Genomic DNA, 16,952 nt, shown 5'->3' with positions numbered 1-16,952 from the left:
TTTATTGAGTGGGACGAAAAAGTGCAGCAGCAACAACGAACACAGCACCATTTGACTAAACTAGACTAAACTATTAGTATATATGCATTGCAGCTCATTTCTTTTTCTCTCTCACTACTTTTATATTTCTTGTTTCTTGAAAGTATAAGAGGCTCTTTTCTTTTCTCTCTACCACCTATTTATCTATCTCATCTCACACACCCTTTAATGTGAACAGAGAGACCACACTTTCTTAGCTTCAAACTCAACAACTTTTGAGGGGTCTTTTCTGTCTTGGTCTGTTGCAGCTTAACCTCAGTTTGGTTAACAGTGTTCATATGATGAATGCTTCAAAGTTCATTAAATGTGTCACCGTTGGAGATGGAGCTGTTGGGAAAACCTGCATGCTCATTTGCTACACCAGCAACAAGTTCCCCACAGTAAGTCCATTAAGAAAACTCAGACCCCTCCATCAAAGATGCTTCTTTTATCCATTAGGATCTCTTGTTCTTTTACCATTTTTTAACTTTGGAGGTGTTTCATCTGAAAGGTGCTTTCTATTCAAACTCACGCTGTATTGGCGTTTGGGCTCTTGTTTCAGTGTGTTGTTGTGTTTCACTATCCTTGTTTCATTTGTCTAAGATTCAAATGGTGGTGAGGAAACCCTTCACTTTTTATCATCTAGCTCACTATTTTTTTTTCTCTTTTATCTTTTTGGGTTGCAGGATTACATACCGACAGTATTTGATAATTTTAGTGCCAATGTGGCTGTGGATGGAAGTATTGTCAATTTGGGGCTATGGGACACAGCAGGTACTAGGAGCTTTCCTCTTGAGCTTTCATGGTCCAGAAACTGTGTTTTGATTGTTCACCATCCCTTAACTTTGGATACATTTTTTCACTGTTTTAAAGGCCAGGAAGACTATAGCAGGTTGAGGCCACTGAGCTACAGAGGAGCTGACATTTTTGTCTTAGCCTTCTCACTTATTAGCAGAGCAAGCTATGAAAATGTTCTCAAGAAGGTTCTTAAATATCTTTTCTTTCTCTTGCTTTGCATGTTACTTCTTCTCTCTAGTTTTGAATTCAACTTTGCAGAAAATGAGTATTTTCCTTCAGGCTTCCTATGGATAAGGGGATAAGATGGGATGAAAGGAAAACAGAAATTAAAGAAGAAAGTTTATGATGAAAATTTGAAAATATTTTTTCTCTGGGAGTGTACATAAAACCCAAATGAAGGGAAACATTTTCTATTGTACTGTGTCCTTCCTTTAAACATTTTCGTTTTTGAAAAATGTCGTTTGCAATAGTTGTGTGGTACCCCTTTCCAAAAGTTAAAGTGTGCAACTCAATTTTTGAGATTTTAGAAGCACCTATTTAAAACAATAATGAAAGTGTACCGCATATATCAATAGGCTTAACATGCAAATAAGATCTCAGGACAGAGAAATCAAGTTGAATAATGAGAGTGATTGACTGAAAGGAGCTCCAATGATCATTGGTTTATGTTCACTCTCGGATCTTTGATTGATATTTGCATGTCTTTCTTGACATTTTTCTATTGATGGCTACATAAAGAGAGGGAAAAGAAAATCACTATAGAAAATTAAAGAGGAAAGCTAGAAACAGGAAGGATGGAGAGAGACAGTGGAACAAACAGGTTCAATCTGATCCAAAAAAAAATCTAAACAGGCAATATAGCAACTGAATTAATAAAAAGTTATTTTATAGTTCATAACTACTCCTATTGTTTACTTCAAAGAAATTTTAAAAAATGTTTTTAATGAGAATTTTTTTTTCTTAAGATGATGTTTTTTAGACCCATATTCCAACAAAGCCTAAGTCTGTAGCTGTTAGGTTGTTGTTTAGGCCTCTATGTGGCTTTACTACTATAGAACATGCAAGTTTTCATTGTATTAGCCTATTAGGAGTGATCAATAATGGACAGTTTTCAACAGAGCATTTATGTGCACTTAAACTTTTGCATTTATGCCTCCATAACGCAGTAGTTATTCATATCTGCATTCCTTCTTTTCTTTTTCAGTGGATGCCAGAACTGCGTAGATTTGCACCTAATGTTCCAATTGTTCTTGTTGGCACAAAGTTAGGTAAGCAACAGCACAGCAAAATTTTGTAACTTTTTACGTTAATTTTAGAGGGAAGAAGTTAATGGCATAACGTCCTGAATTATTGGTTTTAGATCTTCGTGAAGACCGAGGTTATTTGGCTGATCACATGGGATCTAATGTCATAACATCTGCTGAGGTTTACATTTTTAATTTGCTTCCTTCATTTTATTTTATTTAATAAGTATGAAGCAATTTATGTATTATGTTTATAAGTAAAGAAAATGATACCATTTATCAATCATGGTACATTGCTAATAGGGGGAAGAACTGAGGAAACAAATAGGTGCAGCAGCTTACATTGAGTGCAGTTCCAAGACTCAACAGGTAGTGGGTTTGAGCTCAATTAGTTTAATTTTTATGCACTATCAGATATCATTGTTGCTATGACTTTTAAAATTTATTGTTAAAAGTGTGAATAAACTTTATATGGACGATGGTTTATTTGTATTTAAACTTATTGCTGGATTTTGCGTGATTTAGAATGTCAAAGCAGTGTTTGATACTGCAATTAAGGTTGTTCTGCAACCTCCAAGGAGGAAAGAAATGGCTAGGAAGAAAAGGCATAGAAGGTCTGGTTGCTCGTTTGTGTAAGTCCCTTGCTCCCATTCTTTTGAAGCATACTTAAAACCATTGATCTCTGCAAAGCATTTGGTGGATGGAATCCATGATATGATAGTGTGTAAATTTAAGAGACCTTCCTGATGAAGAAACGAAATTGCTAGACTAGGCGATGTTGCTTCTTATGCAGTGAAATATTGTGATGATTGGACGAAGTTAAATAGGCTTTGATACCCCAAAAAGGAAAGAAAAGAAAAATACTGCTAAAAAAGAGATGGCTCTGAAGGAGCATTAAAGAGGGATTAAGATCATTCTCTCTGAAGGAGCATTCAAATGCCCTTGACCTTAGATCACTACTCAAGCTTCAGAGAGAATGATCTTAAGCACATAACTTATCATAAAGTGTAATGTTATTATTTTGCTTGCAAATTCCTATCATTCTTGCGTTTGACTATATGTTAACATATATTTTTTTTTACTGTCTGACAGAAGTATTGTGTGTGGAGGCTGTGCTGCTTAACACACATTGATTACACCGTCACTTTTGACATGGATGTTATTTTGCAAAAGCTTCAAGATCTAAGTGTGGAAACCCTGACAAATGATCACAATTTCTAAATGTACCCTTATGCTTGCATTGTAACTGATGTAAGATAGTAATATCTAGTTATTTCCTCTTTACAAGACCCTATTTAGACACTGAAGGGAATTTTTCATTCTCTCAGTTGTTACTTAGGCATGTAATGTATTTATTTATCATTATATATTACCTTTACCAGATCATAAGGGTACCTTTGTTTTTTCCTTGAATTGCTCCATGCCCCTATAAAACTTTTCAGAGGATATATAATGATATAATGAGTTCCTAGAAAACTATGCAGAACAAGTTTTTATTCCTTGGCCTTTTGCATTAGAATAAAAAAGACATCCATCCACTTATGACTTTTTCTGAGTTTGCACTGCATTTCATGTGTTGGTTATGAGTATTGAATCTGAGTGCAATTATGGTTGCAGTAGTTTGGTACTTTTGGTTAGGAGAATTATAAATGAGAAATGAGACAGTCAATGAAGGAGTATGTGTCCCTGTTGAATCTCCTGCAGCCTGCAAACCCTATGTTTTACTTTTTAAAGTCACTGGTCCTTTTTGGTGAGTTTGAAAGGGTGGCAGAAAGGGTGAGCTTTTGGCAAACACTTGTGGTTGGTTTTACCTCTTCGAGGAGCCCATGTGACCACTTGTCTTCATTGTTGTAGGACCTGTTGCACCTTCAGGGAGTTATGTCTCATGTGCCAACAAGTTCCAAAGGACCCCACTCAACCTCATCACACTGATGTTGTTGTATCATAAATAACAAAGTGGGGACCTCATTGTGAAAAGACAGATTATTCATGCATGGTTTTAGTAACACAAGGGTATTATAGAAGGAAACACCAAAATCAGTAAACTAGCTGAGACCAAAAAGTGAACTGTGAAAAACCATATCAATTTGCTAAAAGAACTTGGAAAGTAGAACAGATAGCTTCTTTAGAACTAAACACACTATTAGAGTATGAGTAGCAAAAGTAAGTTTATTCAAATTAGACCTATTTTCATACAACAAAGTTTTTAGTTTGTACTGTTGTGATACTGTTTTAAGTTCTATTTTTTAAACAAATGGTCAAAGATACATTAGAGTTTGTAAACAGTGTGCAATTTTTTTTCATTCAAAAAGCATATGAAGAAAAGTATATGATATTGTTTTGGTAGTCAAAGATAGAGTTTAGAGATTTGAGACTTTAGGTTCATGTCTTCTCCATACAGTTAAAAGTAGTTTGTGATTTCTAATCATGTCACCTCTTTTGTGAGCAATAATGGATGATGGAACATCAAAGCATGTTTCACAGAACAATCTATTTTCTCATGCCATCGTTAATCTTGGAATCGATGCTCTCAATCTTTGCCTTTATTGCAGTATTTTACTAAATAAAAGGTTCAAATAACCAGAAAGAAAGAAAAAAATCACCACGCGCATGTCATTTTGGGATTACAATATATATAGTCTCTCTTGTTCTTCTTTGGTTTTTCTTATCTTTTTCCTTCAATAGTTAGGTTTCGACTCTTGGTTAATGATATTTGAAAAAGATTTTTTAAAATAAGTATTTAGTATTTGAGTGTAATAAATATTGTAATAACTACGTACATTTTTCTTAAATGAAGTAACTATTTATAGTATTTGATGGATCATTTCTCTGATACACCTTGATTAAGGCATGCGACACTATTAACATTCACATTACCTAATTTTCGTACAGTTAATTATCATGAATACATACTTTAATAAATACGTCTAAACTTTCATCGGTCCATCGATACCGTATACCTACACGTACAAGCATAGTTCATGAACAGTATATAATCATAAACACTTACACTTGTAAGACTGAATTTAGTTTTTCCTTTTTTCATATTACAAATTCTAGGACGAAATTGTGAAGTATTGGGACAATTGTAGAGGTATTTAAAGCAGGGTACTGTTTCTAAGTAGTACATGTTGAAACACAGTTCTGTAAATGGAATGTGTGAAATTTATCAAAAGTAGCTTCCTGCACTGGGAATTAGTCCTTAAAGAAGAAACATGATAAAGTGCTGCACAATTCCTTTTCCTCAGGCCACTAAAGCCACGTATTGTGAAACCTTTTTTGGATTTCAAATATGAGGAAAATCTACCAAAAAAACAAATAATCTTTTATCCATTATTATTGAAGATCCAGAACATTTTATAATATATTATAAAAGTGGAGGTAAATCTTACTTATTTGCTTATAAACCTATTTTATAAGGTTGAATCAGGTTTAAAATTCATTTTTAATATGTTATTAGAATCGTTATCAGATCACCTATAATATATGTATCAGTATGATCGACCGACCGACACGCTGACGTGGCTTGATCTCCCTGATCGAGATACACGCCGACGTCACTCGGTCTACCTGACTAAGCTTGTCGAGACACCACGCACGGCCAGGCCGACCAACACATATAACCATTAACGCTCAAACCAAGGTTAGTGAAGCTAAACTATCATTAAGAATTAGGTAATGCAACCCTTTTCCACTATAATAAACTATCATTTATTACTGTGCACCTACTCGAGTGCCGATCACCCGCTTTACTGACTTTAACATCGAAGTGTTTTCCACAGGTATCTCTCCCAATTGGCATTCACCGAGACTGAGAGTCGAAGGAGAAACACGGAAGCGAGAAGGATCCCAGCGAAACCCTAGCAACCTGCCCAACCGAAAAAAGAAAACAAAAACTTCAATAGTTCTTTAGGTCACATCTCCCTAATAGGTACAATATATATTTTCATTCACGAGTTGGTAATCTCAAGGAAAAGTTAGAGATCTCATTGAAACATTTCATAATATTAATAATTATTCAGTTGAATAATATGCTTCCTTGCTAGGAACCTTTTTCTAACAAAAAATTGGACGTGTTTGCTGCATAACCTTGTCACATCACTTGTGCGTGGATTCAAAAACGGAGAAAGGGATTTGAAAGTGAGTTTTCATCACAGATTTCTCAATATTTTTAGTGTTGAAGACGATGGATTCGTAACAATAATTATGTTAAAGAGAAAATGTGAAATACAAGAGAATACACGTGAACTACAAAAAAAAAAAAAGTTCACAGAAAAACGTCGAAAAAACGGTGAAAGAACAAAAAGGCATAGTTTCTAAACATTATAATTTTTTTCTTTATATATGATCGTGTTAAATATCTGATTTTTTTTTATCAAAGATAATAAAAGTAAATTTGACAGAGAAAATAAATTTACTTGAGTTTGATAAAAGTATCACAGATAATAAAAAAATCTTCAATTTTTTTGCACGATTATATATTTATTATAATTTTAGTTCAATACTATTAATTAATTGAAACAATTTTATTTCAACTAATTTATTCCAATTGGAAAAAACTCGAAATAGTGTATCTTTGACATTTACTCACCAATCACAAGTCAACTATTAATAAATAGTTTGCATCAATTATTTAATAGAATAGCATGTTTCAGCTACTTTTTTTTATGTAATCAGTAATATTTCTAATATTATAACTTTTTATGGTTTAATTATGATGCATATTAAAATTATTTATTGTTGATGATAGTACAATAAAATATAATAATAAGTATCACAATCAATTTATTTATGACGTAAAAAACATGTTATTTCCTTAAATTATTAGTAAATAGTGTATCAGCTAGTTTTTATTACTAGATTATCACAAATAATTATGTATGATAAGTTTATTACTCACACAATAATCATACTATTTTTTTAGTTGAATAATAGTATGAAATTCTTCCACTAACCATAAATAGACATTAAATTTTTAAATTAAATAAAAATTAAATATGTTTATAATACTAAAGTAATAGTGTCAAATTTTTACACTAACCATATTTTTTCTGATAATTATGATTTTCATAAAATTTATTTTATGATTTAATATAAGTCAACTCCAAATTAAAGAAATACTTTATGTTTTTTAAATTAAAGAAATACTTATAAATCATGAAAAAGACTCGTTGAAAAGTAAGACCAATTAAAAAAATCAAGTAGTAATTAAATTATTAAAAAAAATGTCATACTCTTTGTCTAGTAAAAACTAATATAAATATCTTATAAAAACTTTCCAATATTACAAGATATTAAATAATAATTATCAAAAACTAAAATTGTAACACAAAATTTTATATAAACCAAAACTGTAAGAAAATATTTATAGAGAATACATTACACAAATGAAAAACATACTTAATTGAGTTTTCATAACGCAAAAAGAAACTGAAAAAAGTGTTTGGTTACTATTTTTGTTGTTGTTTTGGTAAACGCACATCAAAGTATTAAACCAAACAGTCCCTAACGTAAAAGAAACATTTTTTCAAGTACAAAAACATAGAAATTTTCTCTTTGAAAAAAACAGAAACAAAAACTGTGAAAAAAAAAAGAGAGTGAAACACTGAGACACGAAGACCATAACCATCTTCAACACAGTTTCTTCGTTCTTCACAATTCACAAACTCAAATTTTGGAACTTTTTGCGTTGAACACTGATGGATCCTCCGACCAAGAGTTGGGGCATCCACACGCGCTCCGAAATAACTGCCAAGTACGAGGTTATTGGTTGGGTCGGATCGGGTGCCTACGCCGACGTGTACGACGGGCGGCGCCGCTCGGACGGTGCGGCGGTGGCGCTGAAGGAGGTGCACGATTCCCACTCGGCGTCTCGCGAAATCGAAGCTCTGCGGGTCCTGCAAGGGTCCCAAAACGTGGTCGTTCTTCACGAGTTCTTCTGGCGCGAGGACGAGGACGCGGTTCTCGTGCTCGAGTTTCTCGGAACCGACCTCGCCGCCGTGATCGGAGAAGGTGGTGTCGGCGTCGGTGAGGTCAAGAGGTGGATGTTGCAGGCTCTGAGTGCTGTGGATGAGTGCCACCGGAATATGATCGTGCATAGAGACTTAAAGCCCGCGAATTTTCTGGTTTCCGATGATGGGGTGCTCAAGTTAGCAGATTTTGGACAGGTTTAAGGATAAAGTTTTCAACTTCGTTTTAATCTGGTTTTTGGGTTCTTTGTTTAACGAGAGTGTGTTGGCTACTTGATTATTACGTGACTTTTTTTTCTTCTTCTCTTTTTTTATTTGATTATGTGATGTGGTTTGGGTTAATCTATGATCATGGTGATCGATCATATTTCTGTGGCACTGGCTTCTACCATGGTTGCCAATATTGATAATTTTTGTTTTGCTGCTGAAATCTTTAGTGGGTGATTCTCTTCTCTGTCTAAAGAATTATTTGAATTTGGATCGGGGGAAATGGAATAGAGGTTAATTTTTATGATTTGTTGAGCAATAAAAACCATCTTATATATGACTTCTGTGATACTTCTGATAAGAATCAACAAACTTGCATCTTACTATGCATGACAATCTGTGAGTGAAAGGTTTTTTTTTTCTGGGGGGTTGAGTTTGGTGTGTGAATTTGTTTGGTCTTTTTATAGTGGAGAATGAATCCTTGGATTGACTAGTCAATAGGTAAATCTGAATCAGTTTTTTTTTATATAAATAACTTGTTTATGGTCAACCAAGATCTGTTTAAAATTAGTGTTAGTTTGTATATTTAAAAAACAATGGTTTCATCCTTATATTTCTGAAGTTCTGTTATTGAGTTATCCATGGACGAAATCTACCATATTTCAGAAAATACAATGTCTAAGTCATTGATTGTTTTTGAAATGTAGGGATAAAATCCATCACATTTCAGAAAACACAAGACTAAAGTCATCATATTTTTAAAATGTAGGGACTAAAATCAATTTTTTCCAAGTGTTGAGAGCTTTAAAACACATTTTACCATTTTCTTTTTGTGTTTGTCTGCTGATATGTGAATGTTTAGTTTGACTACTTTTTCAGGCAAGGATACTTGTGGAGTCTGGATTCGATGGTCCCCAGGAAGATGATGATGTTTCAAATAGTGAAAGGTCACTCCAACAACATCGTGAAGCTATTTCCCAACTAGAGAACTTAAATCAAACTGGGCAGGAAAACCCAGATCACAGAAGCTTGAGTCATGAAGAATATTTCAGAGTTTTAGATGAGATGAAAACCAAGAGCTACTCTTATGACACTGACAAGGAAGCGAATATCCATGATGGAAACACCTCATGTCTTGCAACGTGCACAGCGAGTGACATAGATGATGAACTCTGCAAAGGCTCTTTTACCTACGAAGCTGAGGAGGAGGGAGGGAATGAACTTGGTTGTCTCACATCATGTGTTGGAACACGCTGGTTTCGAGCTCCTGAGTTACTGTATGGATCCACAGACTATGGTTTAGAGGTTGATCTTTGGTCATTGGGGTGTGTTTTTGCTGAACTCTTAACATCGAAGCCATTGTTTCCTGGAACAAGTGATGTAGACCAGCTTAGCAGAATTGTTAGTGTTTTGGGGAACATCAATGAGGAAACTTGGCCTGGCTGTTCCAAACTTCCTGATTATGGAAGCATCTCTTTTTTTAAGGTGGAAAGCCCTTGTGGTCTTGAAGCATGCATGCCCAATTGCACCCCTGATGAAGTTTCCTTGGTCAAAAGATTGGTTTGTTATGATCCAATTAAGAGAGCCACAGCAATGGAGTTACTTGAAGACAAGTACCTAAGTGAAGTACCACTTCCTGTTCCAAATTCTGATTCTGATTTGGATGAGTTTGGAACTTTGAATATCACCACAACTGATTCTGATGTATCTGCACAAATCTCTTGAACTGGAAGGATATGATACACCTTGAATACTGTTTTATATTAGTATATAGAAAATGAATTCTAGTGGCATCACATTCTTGGGCCAGAATTTGTCCAGTGCTCTATTGGTATTTTATTTGTTGAATATCAGTAGTGAAATCCGCAGTTGGATTCTTTTGAAAAGGATAAAGTAGTGAGAAAATAAGCTTATAATAGAATTGTTGTTTTACCATGTTATGATTGATGTAAAATGTTGCTAAGTGACAGGGACAAGAGATCCTTACAACCCCTTGTGTCTTTTGTTTTTTGTTACAGTCACACTAGGTTTCTTATTCCCATGTTTATAACTAAATTCAAAAGTGGAAGGGAAAAGCGGGCTAAATTATGGATCAAGCAATGGCATCCACGTGTCATGACTAAATGATTTTTTATTCTTAATGGTTAAGACGTTGCTGATATATTAACACTTTCAACAATACATTTCACATCTTAATAAATTAATATTTTTTATTTTTTAATTTAAAAATATTATTATAAAATAACATACATTTACTGTTTATAATAATATAATAATATTTTTAAATTAAAAAAAAATATTAATTTATTAAAGTGTATGTTTTTAGTGTTGAGTCAGCCCCCAATATTTTATGGAGTCTGCAGCGTTTAAGCTTAAGATGAATTAAAGTCGACGGATAAAATGAAGATGGCAGTCAGGTTCGAACTCTACTTTTTTTAATCCTATGCTATAATTATTCTACCGAAAAAATGGTCCTTTAAAATGTTAGGTATGAACTTTAAAATGTAAAAATAAGTTGTACTAATTCTGTCTGAATATATATACAAAGCTAAAATAAGAATTTTGCACTTTTTAAAAATTTATTCAAACGAAAGAGAATGCAGACAAGAAGCTCTAAAGCAGGTTCAAACATGGAAGATTTTTTTAAGAATGAACCATCAATTTCATTGGTACCCTCTTAGGCAACTTTCCATTAGCAAAAATCAATATCGTTAGGCAAATTTCATAATTATTTCTTGTGCAAATATCTTGAGCCCATTTTCCTCGATATACGGCGTGACAGAACTCACATGCTAGACTATTCTTTATCCAAAATGGGACAAAATTCAAGTAATTAAAAATAATGTGACGTACAGACACAAAATATTACATGTTGAAGTCCTGTAAATGTGTGGATATAAAGGGGTGCATAGATCCCTCGCGATGAATATTACATAAGTCATACATATGTCTTCCTTTACGTGGATGCCAAATCAGAGAATCACAAGCCACGAAAACGTCAGAAGGGTGTCGTAAGCCGCTATGTGGCTACTACATAACAGCTACCCATAATACCTAAAACCTCTTCACTTCAAATCTTCGTATGCATAGTTCCTGCCTTGAGCTTCCCCTTGTATTGTTAAGGTCAACCAAAATAGATGAAACAATCTGCTCAGCGGAAACTAAGCAAAATTGTAGAAATCAATGAGCGAAGTTCTAATCTTGGGGAAGAAGTGCAATCTCAATTTCATGAAGTGACTTTCCTTTGGTTTCCACCACATTTCGTCTAACAAAAATTACTGCCATGATGCAAAAGGTAGCAAACATAGAGTAAAGCAGCTGTGGACCGAGCTTTTCCAGCAAACGCAAGAACAGTAGGCCAACAAAGAAATTTATGACCTGTACAAGACCATTTAATCTAATGAGAGAAGGATTCCATGAATACTGAGTTTCGTTCTAAGTCATTATGAGATCAGATAATGATAATAGTTTCAGTAGTTTGCAAAGAAGCCGGGAATTTGAGCAGGCCTCATTTAATTGATTCAACCAAAATGTCACATTGTAGAATCAATAAAGAACCGTAGAACATAACCTGCCAAACTGATGCCATTTTATATAAAAGAAAATGTCAGAAAAAAATTACCCAATGCACTGACATACAGACTGCCATGGCCTTGGCTCTGATTCGACTAGGAAAGATTTCAGGTAGGAGGAGACCGGGAACCGGACCAGCTCCAAGAGCAAATGTTAAGACGAACCTGCATGAAAGAAGTATAAAGTGTTCATATTACTGCAGTGTCTTCCCAAATGACCCTGCATAGAAGTTTCAATTTATCGTCATTTCATCCTCAATTGTCATTTATACAAAGACATGCATAGTAAGAGGATGCTCTCTTACAGTCATATTCTCGACGAATTTGGCAGATGATAATTACCAAACATTGAGGCAGAGCACCGTGATTTCTCTCACAGCATATTATTGTCTTTACACTTGTTTACATGAGTTTTATTGCCGTGATTTTTTTTAAAATAGAATATATCCTTAATAATTCTCCCTTAAAAGTTCACAAGTAGAAACGCTATTTTAGTTTTATTTATAATTTGCATTATAGATGCATCTATTGAGATCCATATTCATAATCATGTTTCATACTCACAGTAACATGCCACCAACAGAAAAGTACAGAGCTCCCACTTTCGATACAAGTGAAGTTGCTCCCGTGGCTTGAAGCATCATTGCAACTGCCTATACAAGTAAAAAATACAGAACAAACAACTTCCTGATTAATAGCCAACTTTATCTTCTAGTCAGCAACAATGCAAACACCCAAACAAAACAAAAGGAATTTTGTAATGCTGTGCACTTGCACTAGCTCATATTCCAAACAAGCATCTCTCTCTTCACCGCAAACACCAGGTCAGGATTTAAAACAGTATAAGTAACACATGAGTCCCATATTTTCATGATGTGACCCTTCACATAAACAATAAAAGAAGTACAAGTAATTTACCATGCCAAAGAAACTCCAGAAAAGTAGAACCTTCCTTCCAAGCTTATCCATCAAACCCATTGAAATGATAGATCCTGAGGAAGTCCGGGGGGATAAGCATTAGAGAATACAATAACCCAATAATTTAGATCAATATCCTGGCTACCAGAAGATATCAATACCTGCCAAATTAGCGATTCCTATGCAAACATTTGCAATGTCTGATGGCACTCCAGCACTTTTAAAAACAGTGGAAGAGAAATAAAACACAGCATTTATACCAGATAGCTGTTGTAAAGCAAATAGGGTTGATCCAATAAAAACAACTGCAAAACGAACTCGTGAATAAAAAATAACTTTGGGAAACCTAAGCAAACCAGTGTCAAGAGAACAACAATGGCAAATCTTCTTACGAAGATCCTAGGGACAAACCGGGAAAATCCATACCTTTAGAATGACGACCATGTAGCAATTCTGACAACTTCACAGAATCGTTGTCATCTCCTCTATCTACCTTCGATAACTCTGACATAGCAAATTTTGCTTCTGATACACCTAGAAGTCTCTCAAACTCAGCTTCTGCTTCAGCAATTCTTCCTTGCTGCATTACAACAAAGAGGAATATTCAAGCATCAAGTGCAGGATGGAAGAGTCAAATGGATCAAGGGATGAACACTCAAAATTACTAGTAAGAATGAACTTTTCAAGATCTACAACATGAAATATGAATGATCCTCCTTATTGTACTATTGAGCAATAAGAAACAAAAGTTATTCCAAACTATGCCTGACAAGGATAAAAAGAGACATGGGCAATGTTAGCCACTACGACACTCCTAAAGTCTTTTATTAAATGGGACAGAGAGGACGTGCAAAGAAATGACAATGTTAGATAGGAAGGAAATAAATAATTGAGAATTAGTTAGCATCGTTAACATTGAAACTTCAAGGGTTCAAAACAAAACAAATACAGAAACAGTAGGTTACAAATATGACGAGATAATATCTAAGATGAGATAATATTAGACTAGGCATCAACCTTGTATAACCAATGTGGACTCTCCGCACAGAAGACCATAGCTGCAGCAAGTATAGCAGCTGGAATGGTAGATACCCAAAAACAAACCCGCCACCTGTGTGAAAATATTCAGGTTGAATTTCTAAATCATGAATAAAAAATATGTAACATCATGAAGTAAGTTCATATGATACCATCCAGATATTTCTTTGACAGGGATTCCAATAAATAAAGCTGCCATTAGACCAAGGCATGTTGCAATCTGGATGAAAGCTCCATAGGTTCCCCGCACAAAAGCAGGAGAAACCTGCCATTTAAGAGAGTAACCACGTGAATAATCAAGTTAACCTTTAGCCTAGTCAATGAGACAGATGCAACAATTTAGTGATCAACATACCTCTGTCACGTACAGAGAGGCAATGGGAGGGCCCAGTCCCAAGCCAGTCCCAACAAACAACCTTCCTACAAGCATGCCAAACAAGTTGTTTGTAGCCGCACTGAAAATGCACCATTTTCCAATGAGAAATTAGTCCTAAGAATTTATATTGGAAAACATAAAAGTAAAAAACTGTCATTTGACCAAAGTGAAATGCGCATACTGACTGTAGTGAAATAATAGTAAGGAAATTTAAACTTATGGGGCCCTTAAATCAAAACTAAAGATCTTCTTGCTGCCCACTTGTAATCAAGAAATTTATAAAAATGGAGATATGCGCTGCCATGTTATTTAATTATTATAGACATTATATGCGTGAAATATATGAAAAAGGCTCGAGCTCTTTTTTAGAACCAACAAAAAGAACATGAAGATATCATAATGGGTAAAGAGGACATATGGAAACCATAAGATGGCAATGAGGTGCATTTATGCTATTACATTAGAGGACAAAAAATTGAAGTAATAAACCATTCTATGTTTCCACAGTAGTCCACAGATAAACCTTGAGAAAACAATTGAAACCTACAAATTGGTTGAATAAAGGGCAAAGAAAATTTCGCTTTATTCCATGAGAAAAACAAAATAAAACAAACAATATTCTATATGTACGGGAAGTGTAACCTCATAGAAGCACCAATTATCATTGGCAGAGCACACAACTGGAAAGTCCTACGTCGTCCCACCCCATCAGCAATCCAACCACTCAGTAGACATCCAATCAAGGCACCACCAAGACATATGCTCACCACCAGACCTTCATTTGAGAGGGGAAAAATCAATATGGGAAATTTACAATAGACAATGAAATTAAACACGGATTTAGGAATCTTCGTTGTCACCTTCTGCCATTGTATTTCCATGGAAACCAAGATCTACAGAAATGCTCTCGAGTGGTTCATTAACAACTCTGAATATAACGCAAAACATCAAAATATAAGTCTTCATTGGATTCTAGATTAAAAAGCAAACAATCCAAGAGAGTGCAACAAGAAGGAGAAACTAAGAAAGTACAAACCCGAGATGGTATCCAAAAAGGAATGAAGAAATGGTCGCCACAAGTACATGAGGTAAGGAAAGCTTCCATGAAGGATTTGAGGTTCCCTTATCCAATCCATTGTCTAAAATATCTATCAAGCATTAAAATAGCATAGTTAATAACCACCACGATAGAAGACCTAACACAATTTACAGTATAACACAAACCCAAGCCATGTTTTCTACTGCCATTTTCATAATCGCTTCCAGATGCAAATTATCTATAGTCAATAAGAGAGGCAATTGAACAGCATAGCTATTGTTTCTAACAAGATTAAATGAACTGCCAATTCTTCTGAATAATGAAATCTTCAAATGATTAGGCTAGAAAGATGGCATTGCAGAGGCTTTTACTTTTTATGTTAGGTATTTCACAACGAAATGGAATAAATACATGTCAGATAAATAAAAGAAACTGGAAATACATACTCCATGGCTGAATAAAGGGTGCATACCTAAGTTTTCTTCCACACTTTCCATGTTCGAATAATCTCTGGAAGGAGTACGCTTGTACATCGATGAATTTTCACGATGATGCCCCGCCCACATTAGCCAATATTTTACCTGTCTGCTTCCTGAAAATAATCGTAGCTCAAAAGTTAGAACGTAAAACTTTTAAGCGTATGTATTAAAAAAAAGTCGTGAACTAATATATCAAATGAAAAATCATAAACTAAGCTTAAATCGAACTTCAAGCATGTCCTGCATCCATAATTAAAAAAAAAAAAAAAAAAAAAAAACTATAGCTGCAGCAGGAAAACTTGGAAAAGTTTCAATTCAACCACTCACAACAAAAATTTATCAACAATACCTATATAGCAACTTATCTTCATCACACAGATTCAAACATCAACTATCACCGTTAAAACTTACAAACAATAGTAGCAGCAGCAATCTATCTAAAACCAGACCGATTCACATAAAAATCACCTAAAACAAGCTATATTGACGCTAGATGTACAACTTCTCTGCAAAGTATAGGGTTGAACTTTATTCACTTCTTTATCCGTACACTCAACCTTAAATACACAGCACTCAGCAGAGAACAACGAATAACTTGATGATCCTAAGCAGAAAACGAGTTCCTCTGTTTTTCTCAGAAACAAATAAAAAGGAAGCAGAACAGAGCTTACGGTAAACTACCATGAAAAACAGCATAAAACGAAGAAGTGAATCGAGATCATACAAGCAGAAAAAGCGCGGAAAATGCAGAGAGAAAGAAAAGAAAACGAAATCGGAGCTGAAAAAGAGAAGGATGAAGTGAATACGCAGCAATTCGACGAGCGATTCTCCGTTTGGTAGGGAAGTGAAGGAGAATCTGAGAGAGGTTGGTGGCGTTGGGAAGCGATAAATAGTTACGGTGGTGAAGGAGAAACGGTTACCAACCGCGAAACGAAAGCGATAACGCTATCGTGCGCGGGGGGTTGTTGTTGATGGTTCGCGAAGGAAACAGAGTGAAAGAAAAGGAATCGAATCAATGAATACTGGTTTGTTGTTTTCTTCCTTTGAGAGAAACAGCACTTGCACGAACACTGCAACACTACTAACCAAATTGTAATTACTCATTAAGAAGAGTTTAATCATAACATTTTTGTTAATATTTTCTTCATAATTAATTAATTTTATTAATGTATAAAGAAAATGGAATAATTGCGTGTACGGCTAGGATGAAGACAAGTGTCGGTCCCTATTGTGTTGAGCAAAACAGTGGGGACCCACCTCTGAGACCTATGGTCTAGATCTTGTCTTCTTCTTG

General features: G+C 34.8%; 3 protein-coding genes across 6 annotated transcripts; 2 read left to right on the top strand and 1 right to left on the bottom strand.

Moving 5' to 3' along the window:
- Positions 1-107: 107 nt before the first annotated feature.
- Positions 108-3,441, top strand: LOC137838097 (rac-like GTP-binding protein ARAC7). Of its 2 annotated transcripts, none has more exons than XM_068647325.1 (8): positions 108-419; positions 705-792; positions 892-1,001; positions 2,021-2,084; positions 2,177-2,241; positions 2,364-2,429; positions 2,586-2,692; positions 3,153-3,441. In XM_068647325.1, the coding sequence occupies exons 1-8, from the start codon at positions 318-320 to the stop codon at positions 3,181-3,183; spliced, it is 633 nt and encodes a 210-aa protein (XP_068503426.1). In that variant the 5' UTR covers positions 108-317; the 3' UTR covers positions 3,184-3,441. The 2 variants fall into 2 exon arrangements, with proteins under 2 accessions (XP_068503426.1, XP_068503427.1); XM_068647326.1 differs by having other exon boundaries at positions 151-419; positions 3,156-3,441.
- A 4,107-nt stretch (positions 3,442-7,548) lies between these two features.
- On the top strand, positions 7,549-10,225 carry LOC137838095 (cyclin-dependent kinase F-1-like). Its single transcript, XM_068647324.1, has 2 exons — positions 7,549-8,227; positions 9,116-10,225. The coding sequence occupies exons 1-2, from the start codon at positions 7,760-7,762 to the stop codon at positions 9,959-9,961; spliced, it is 1,314 nt and encodes a 437-aa protein (XP_068503425.1). The 5' UTR covers positions 7,549-7,759; the 3' UTR covers positions 9,962-10,225.
- An 811-nt stretch (positions 10,226-11,036) lies between these two features.
- On the bottom strand, positions 11,037-16,763 carry LOC137838093 (probable plastidic glucose transporter 2). 3 transcript variants are annotated; one of them, XR_011085548.1, is made up of 14 exons: positions 16,465-16,745; positions 15,652-15,771; positions 15,177-15,288; positions 15,001-15,068; positions 14,783-14,915; positions 14,120-14,219; positions 13,917-14,029; positions 13,744-13,837; positions 13,153-13,306; positions 12,888-13,031; positions 12,727-12,800; positions 12,373-12,461; positions 11,859-12,028; positions 11,037-11,614 (listed from the first exon to the last, which is right to left on the bottom strand). XR_011085548.1 is itself a non-coding variant. In XM_068647321.1 (14 exons), the coding sequence occupies exons 2-14, from the start codon at positions 15,743-15,745 to the stop codon at positions 11,432-11,434; spliced, it is 1,473 nt and encodes a 490-aa protein (XP_068503422.1). In that variant the 5' UTR covers positions 15,746-15,771; positions 16,465-16,763; the 3' UTR covers positions 11,037-11,431. The 3 variants fall into 3 exon arrangements, 2 of the variants coding, with proteins under 2 accessions (XP_068503422.1, XP_068503423.1); XM_068647321.1 differs by having other exon boundaries at positions 11,859-11,973; positions 16,465-16,763; XM_068647322.1 differs by having other exon boundaries at positions 11,859-11,973; positions 16,383-16,740.
- Between the last annotated feature and the right edge of the window lie 189 nt (positions 16,764-16,952).

This window comes from Phaseolus vulgaris, chromosome 4 (assembly GCF_000499845.2).
Source record: "Phaseolus vulgaris cultivar G19833 chromosome 4, P. vulgaris v2.0, whole genome shotgun sequence".
NCBI classification, from domain to species: Eukaryota; Viridiplantae; Streptophyta; class Magnoliopsida; order Fabales; family Fabaceae; genus Phaseolus; species Phaseolus vulgaris.
Note: the sequence above shows the minus strand (reverse complement) of the source record. Positions and strands in the feature narration are given on the sequence as shown.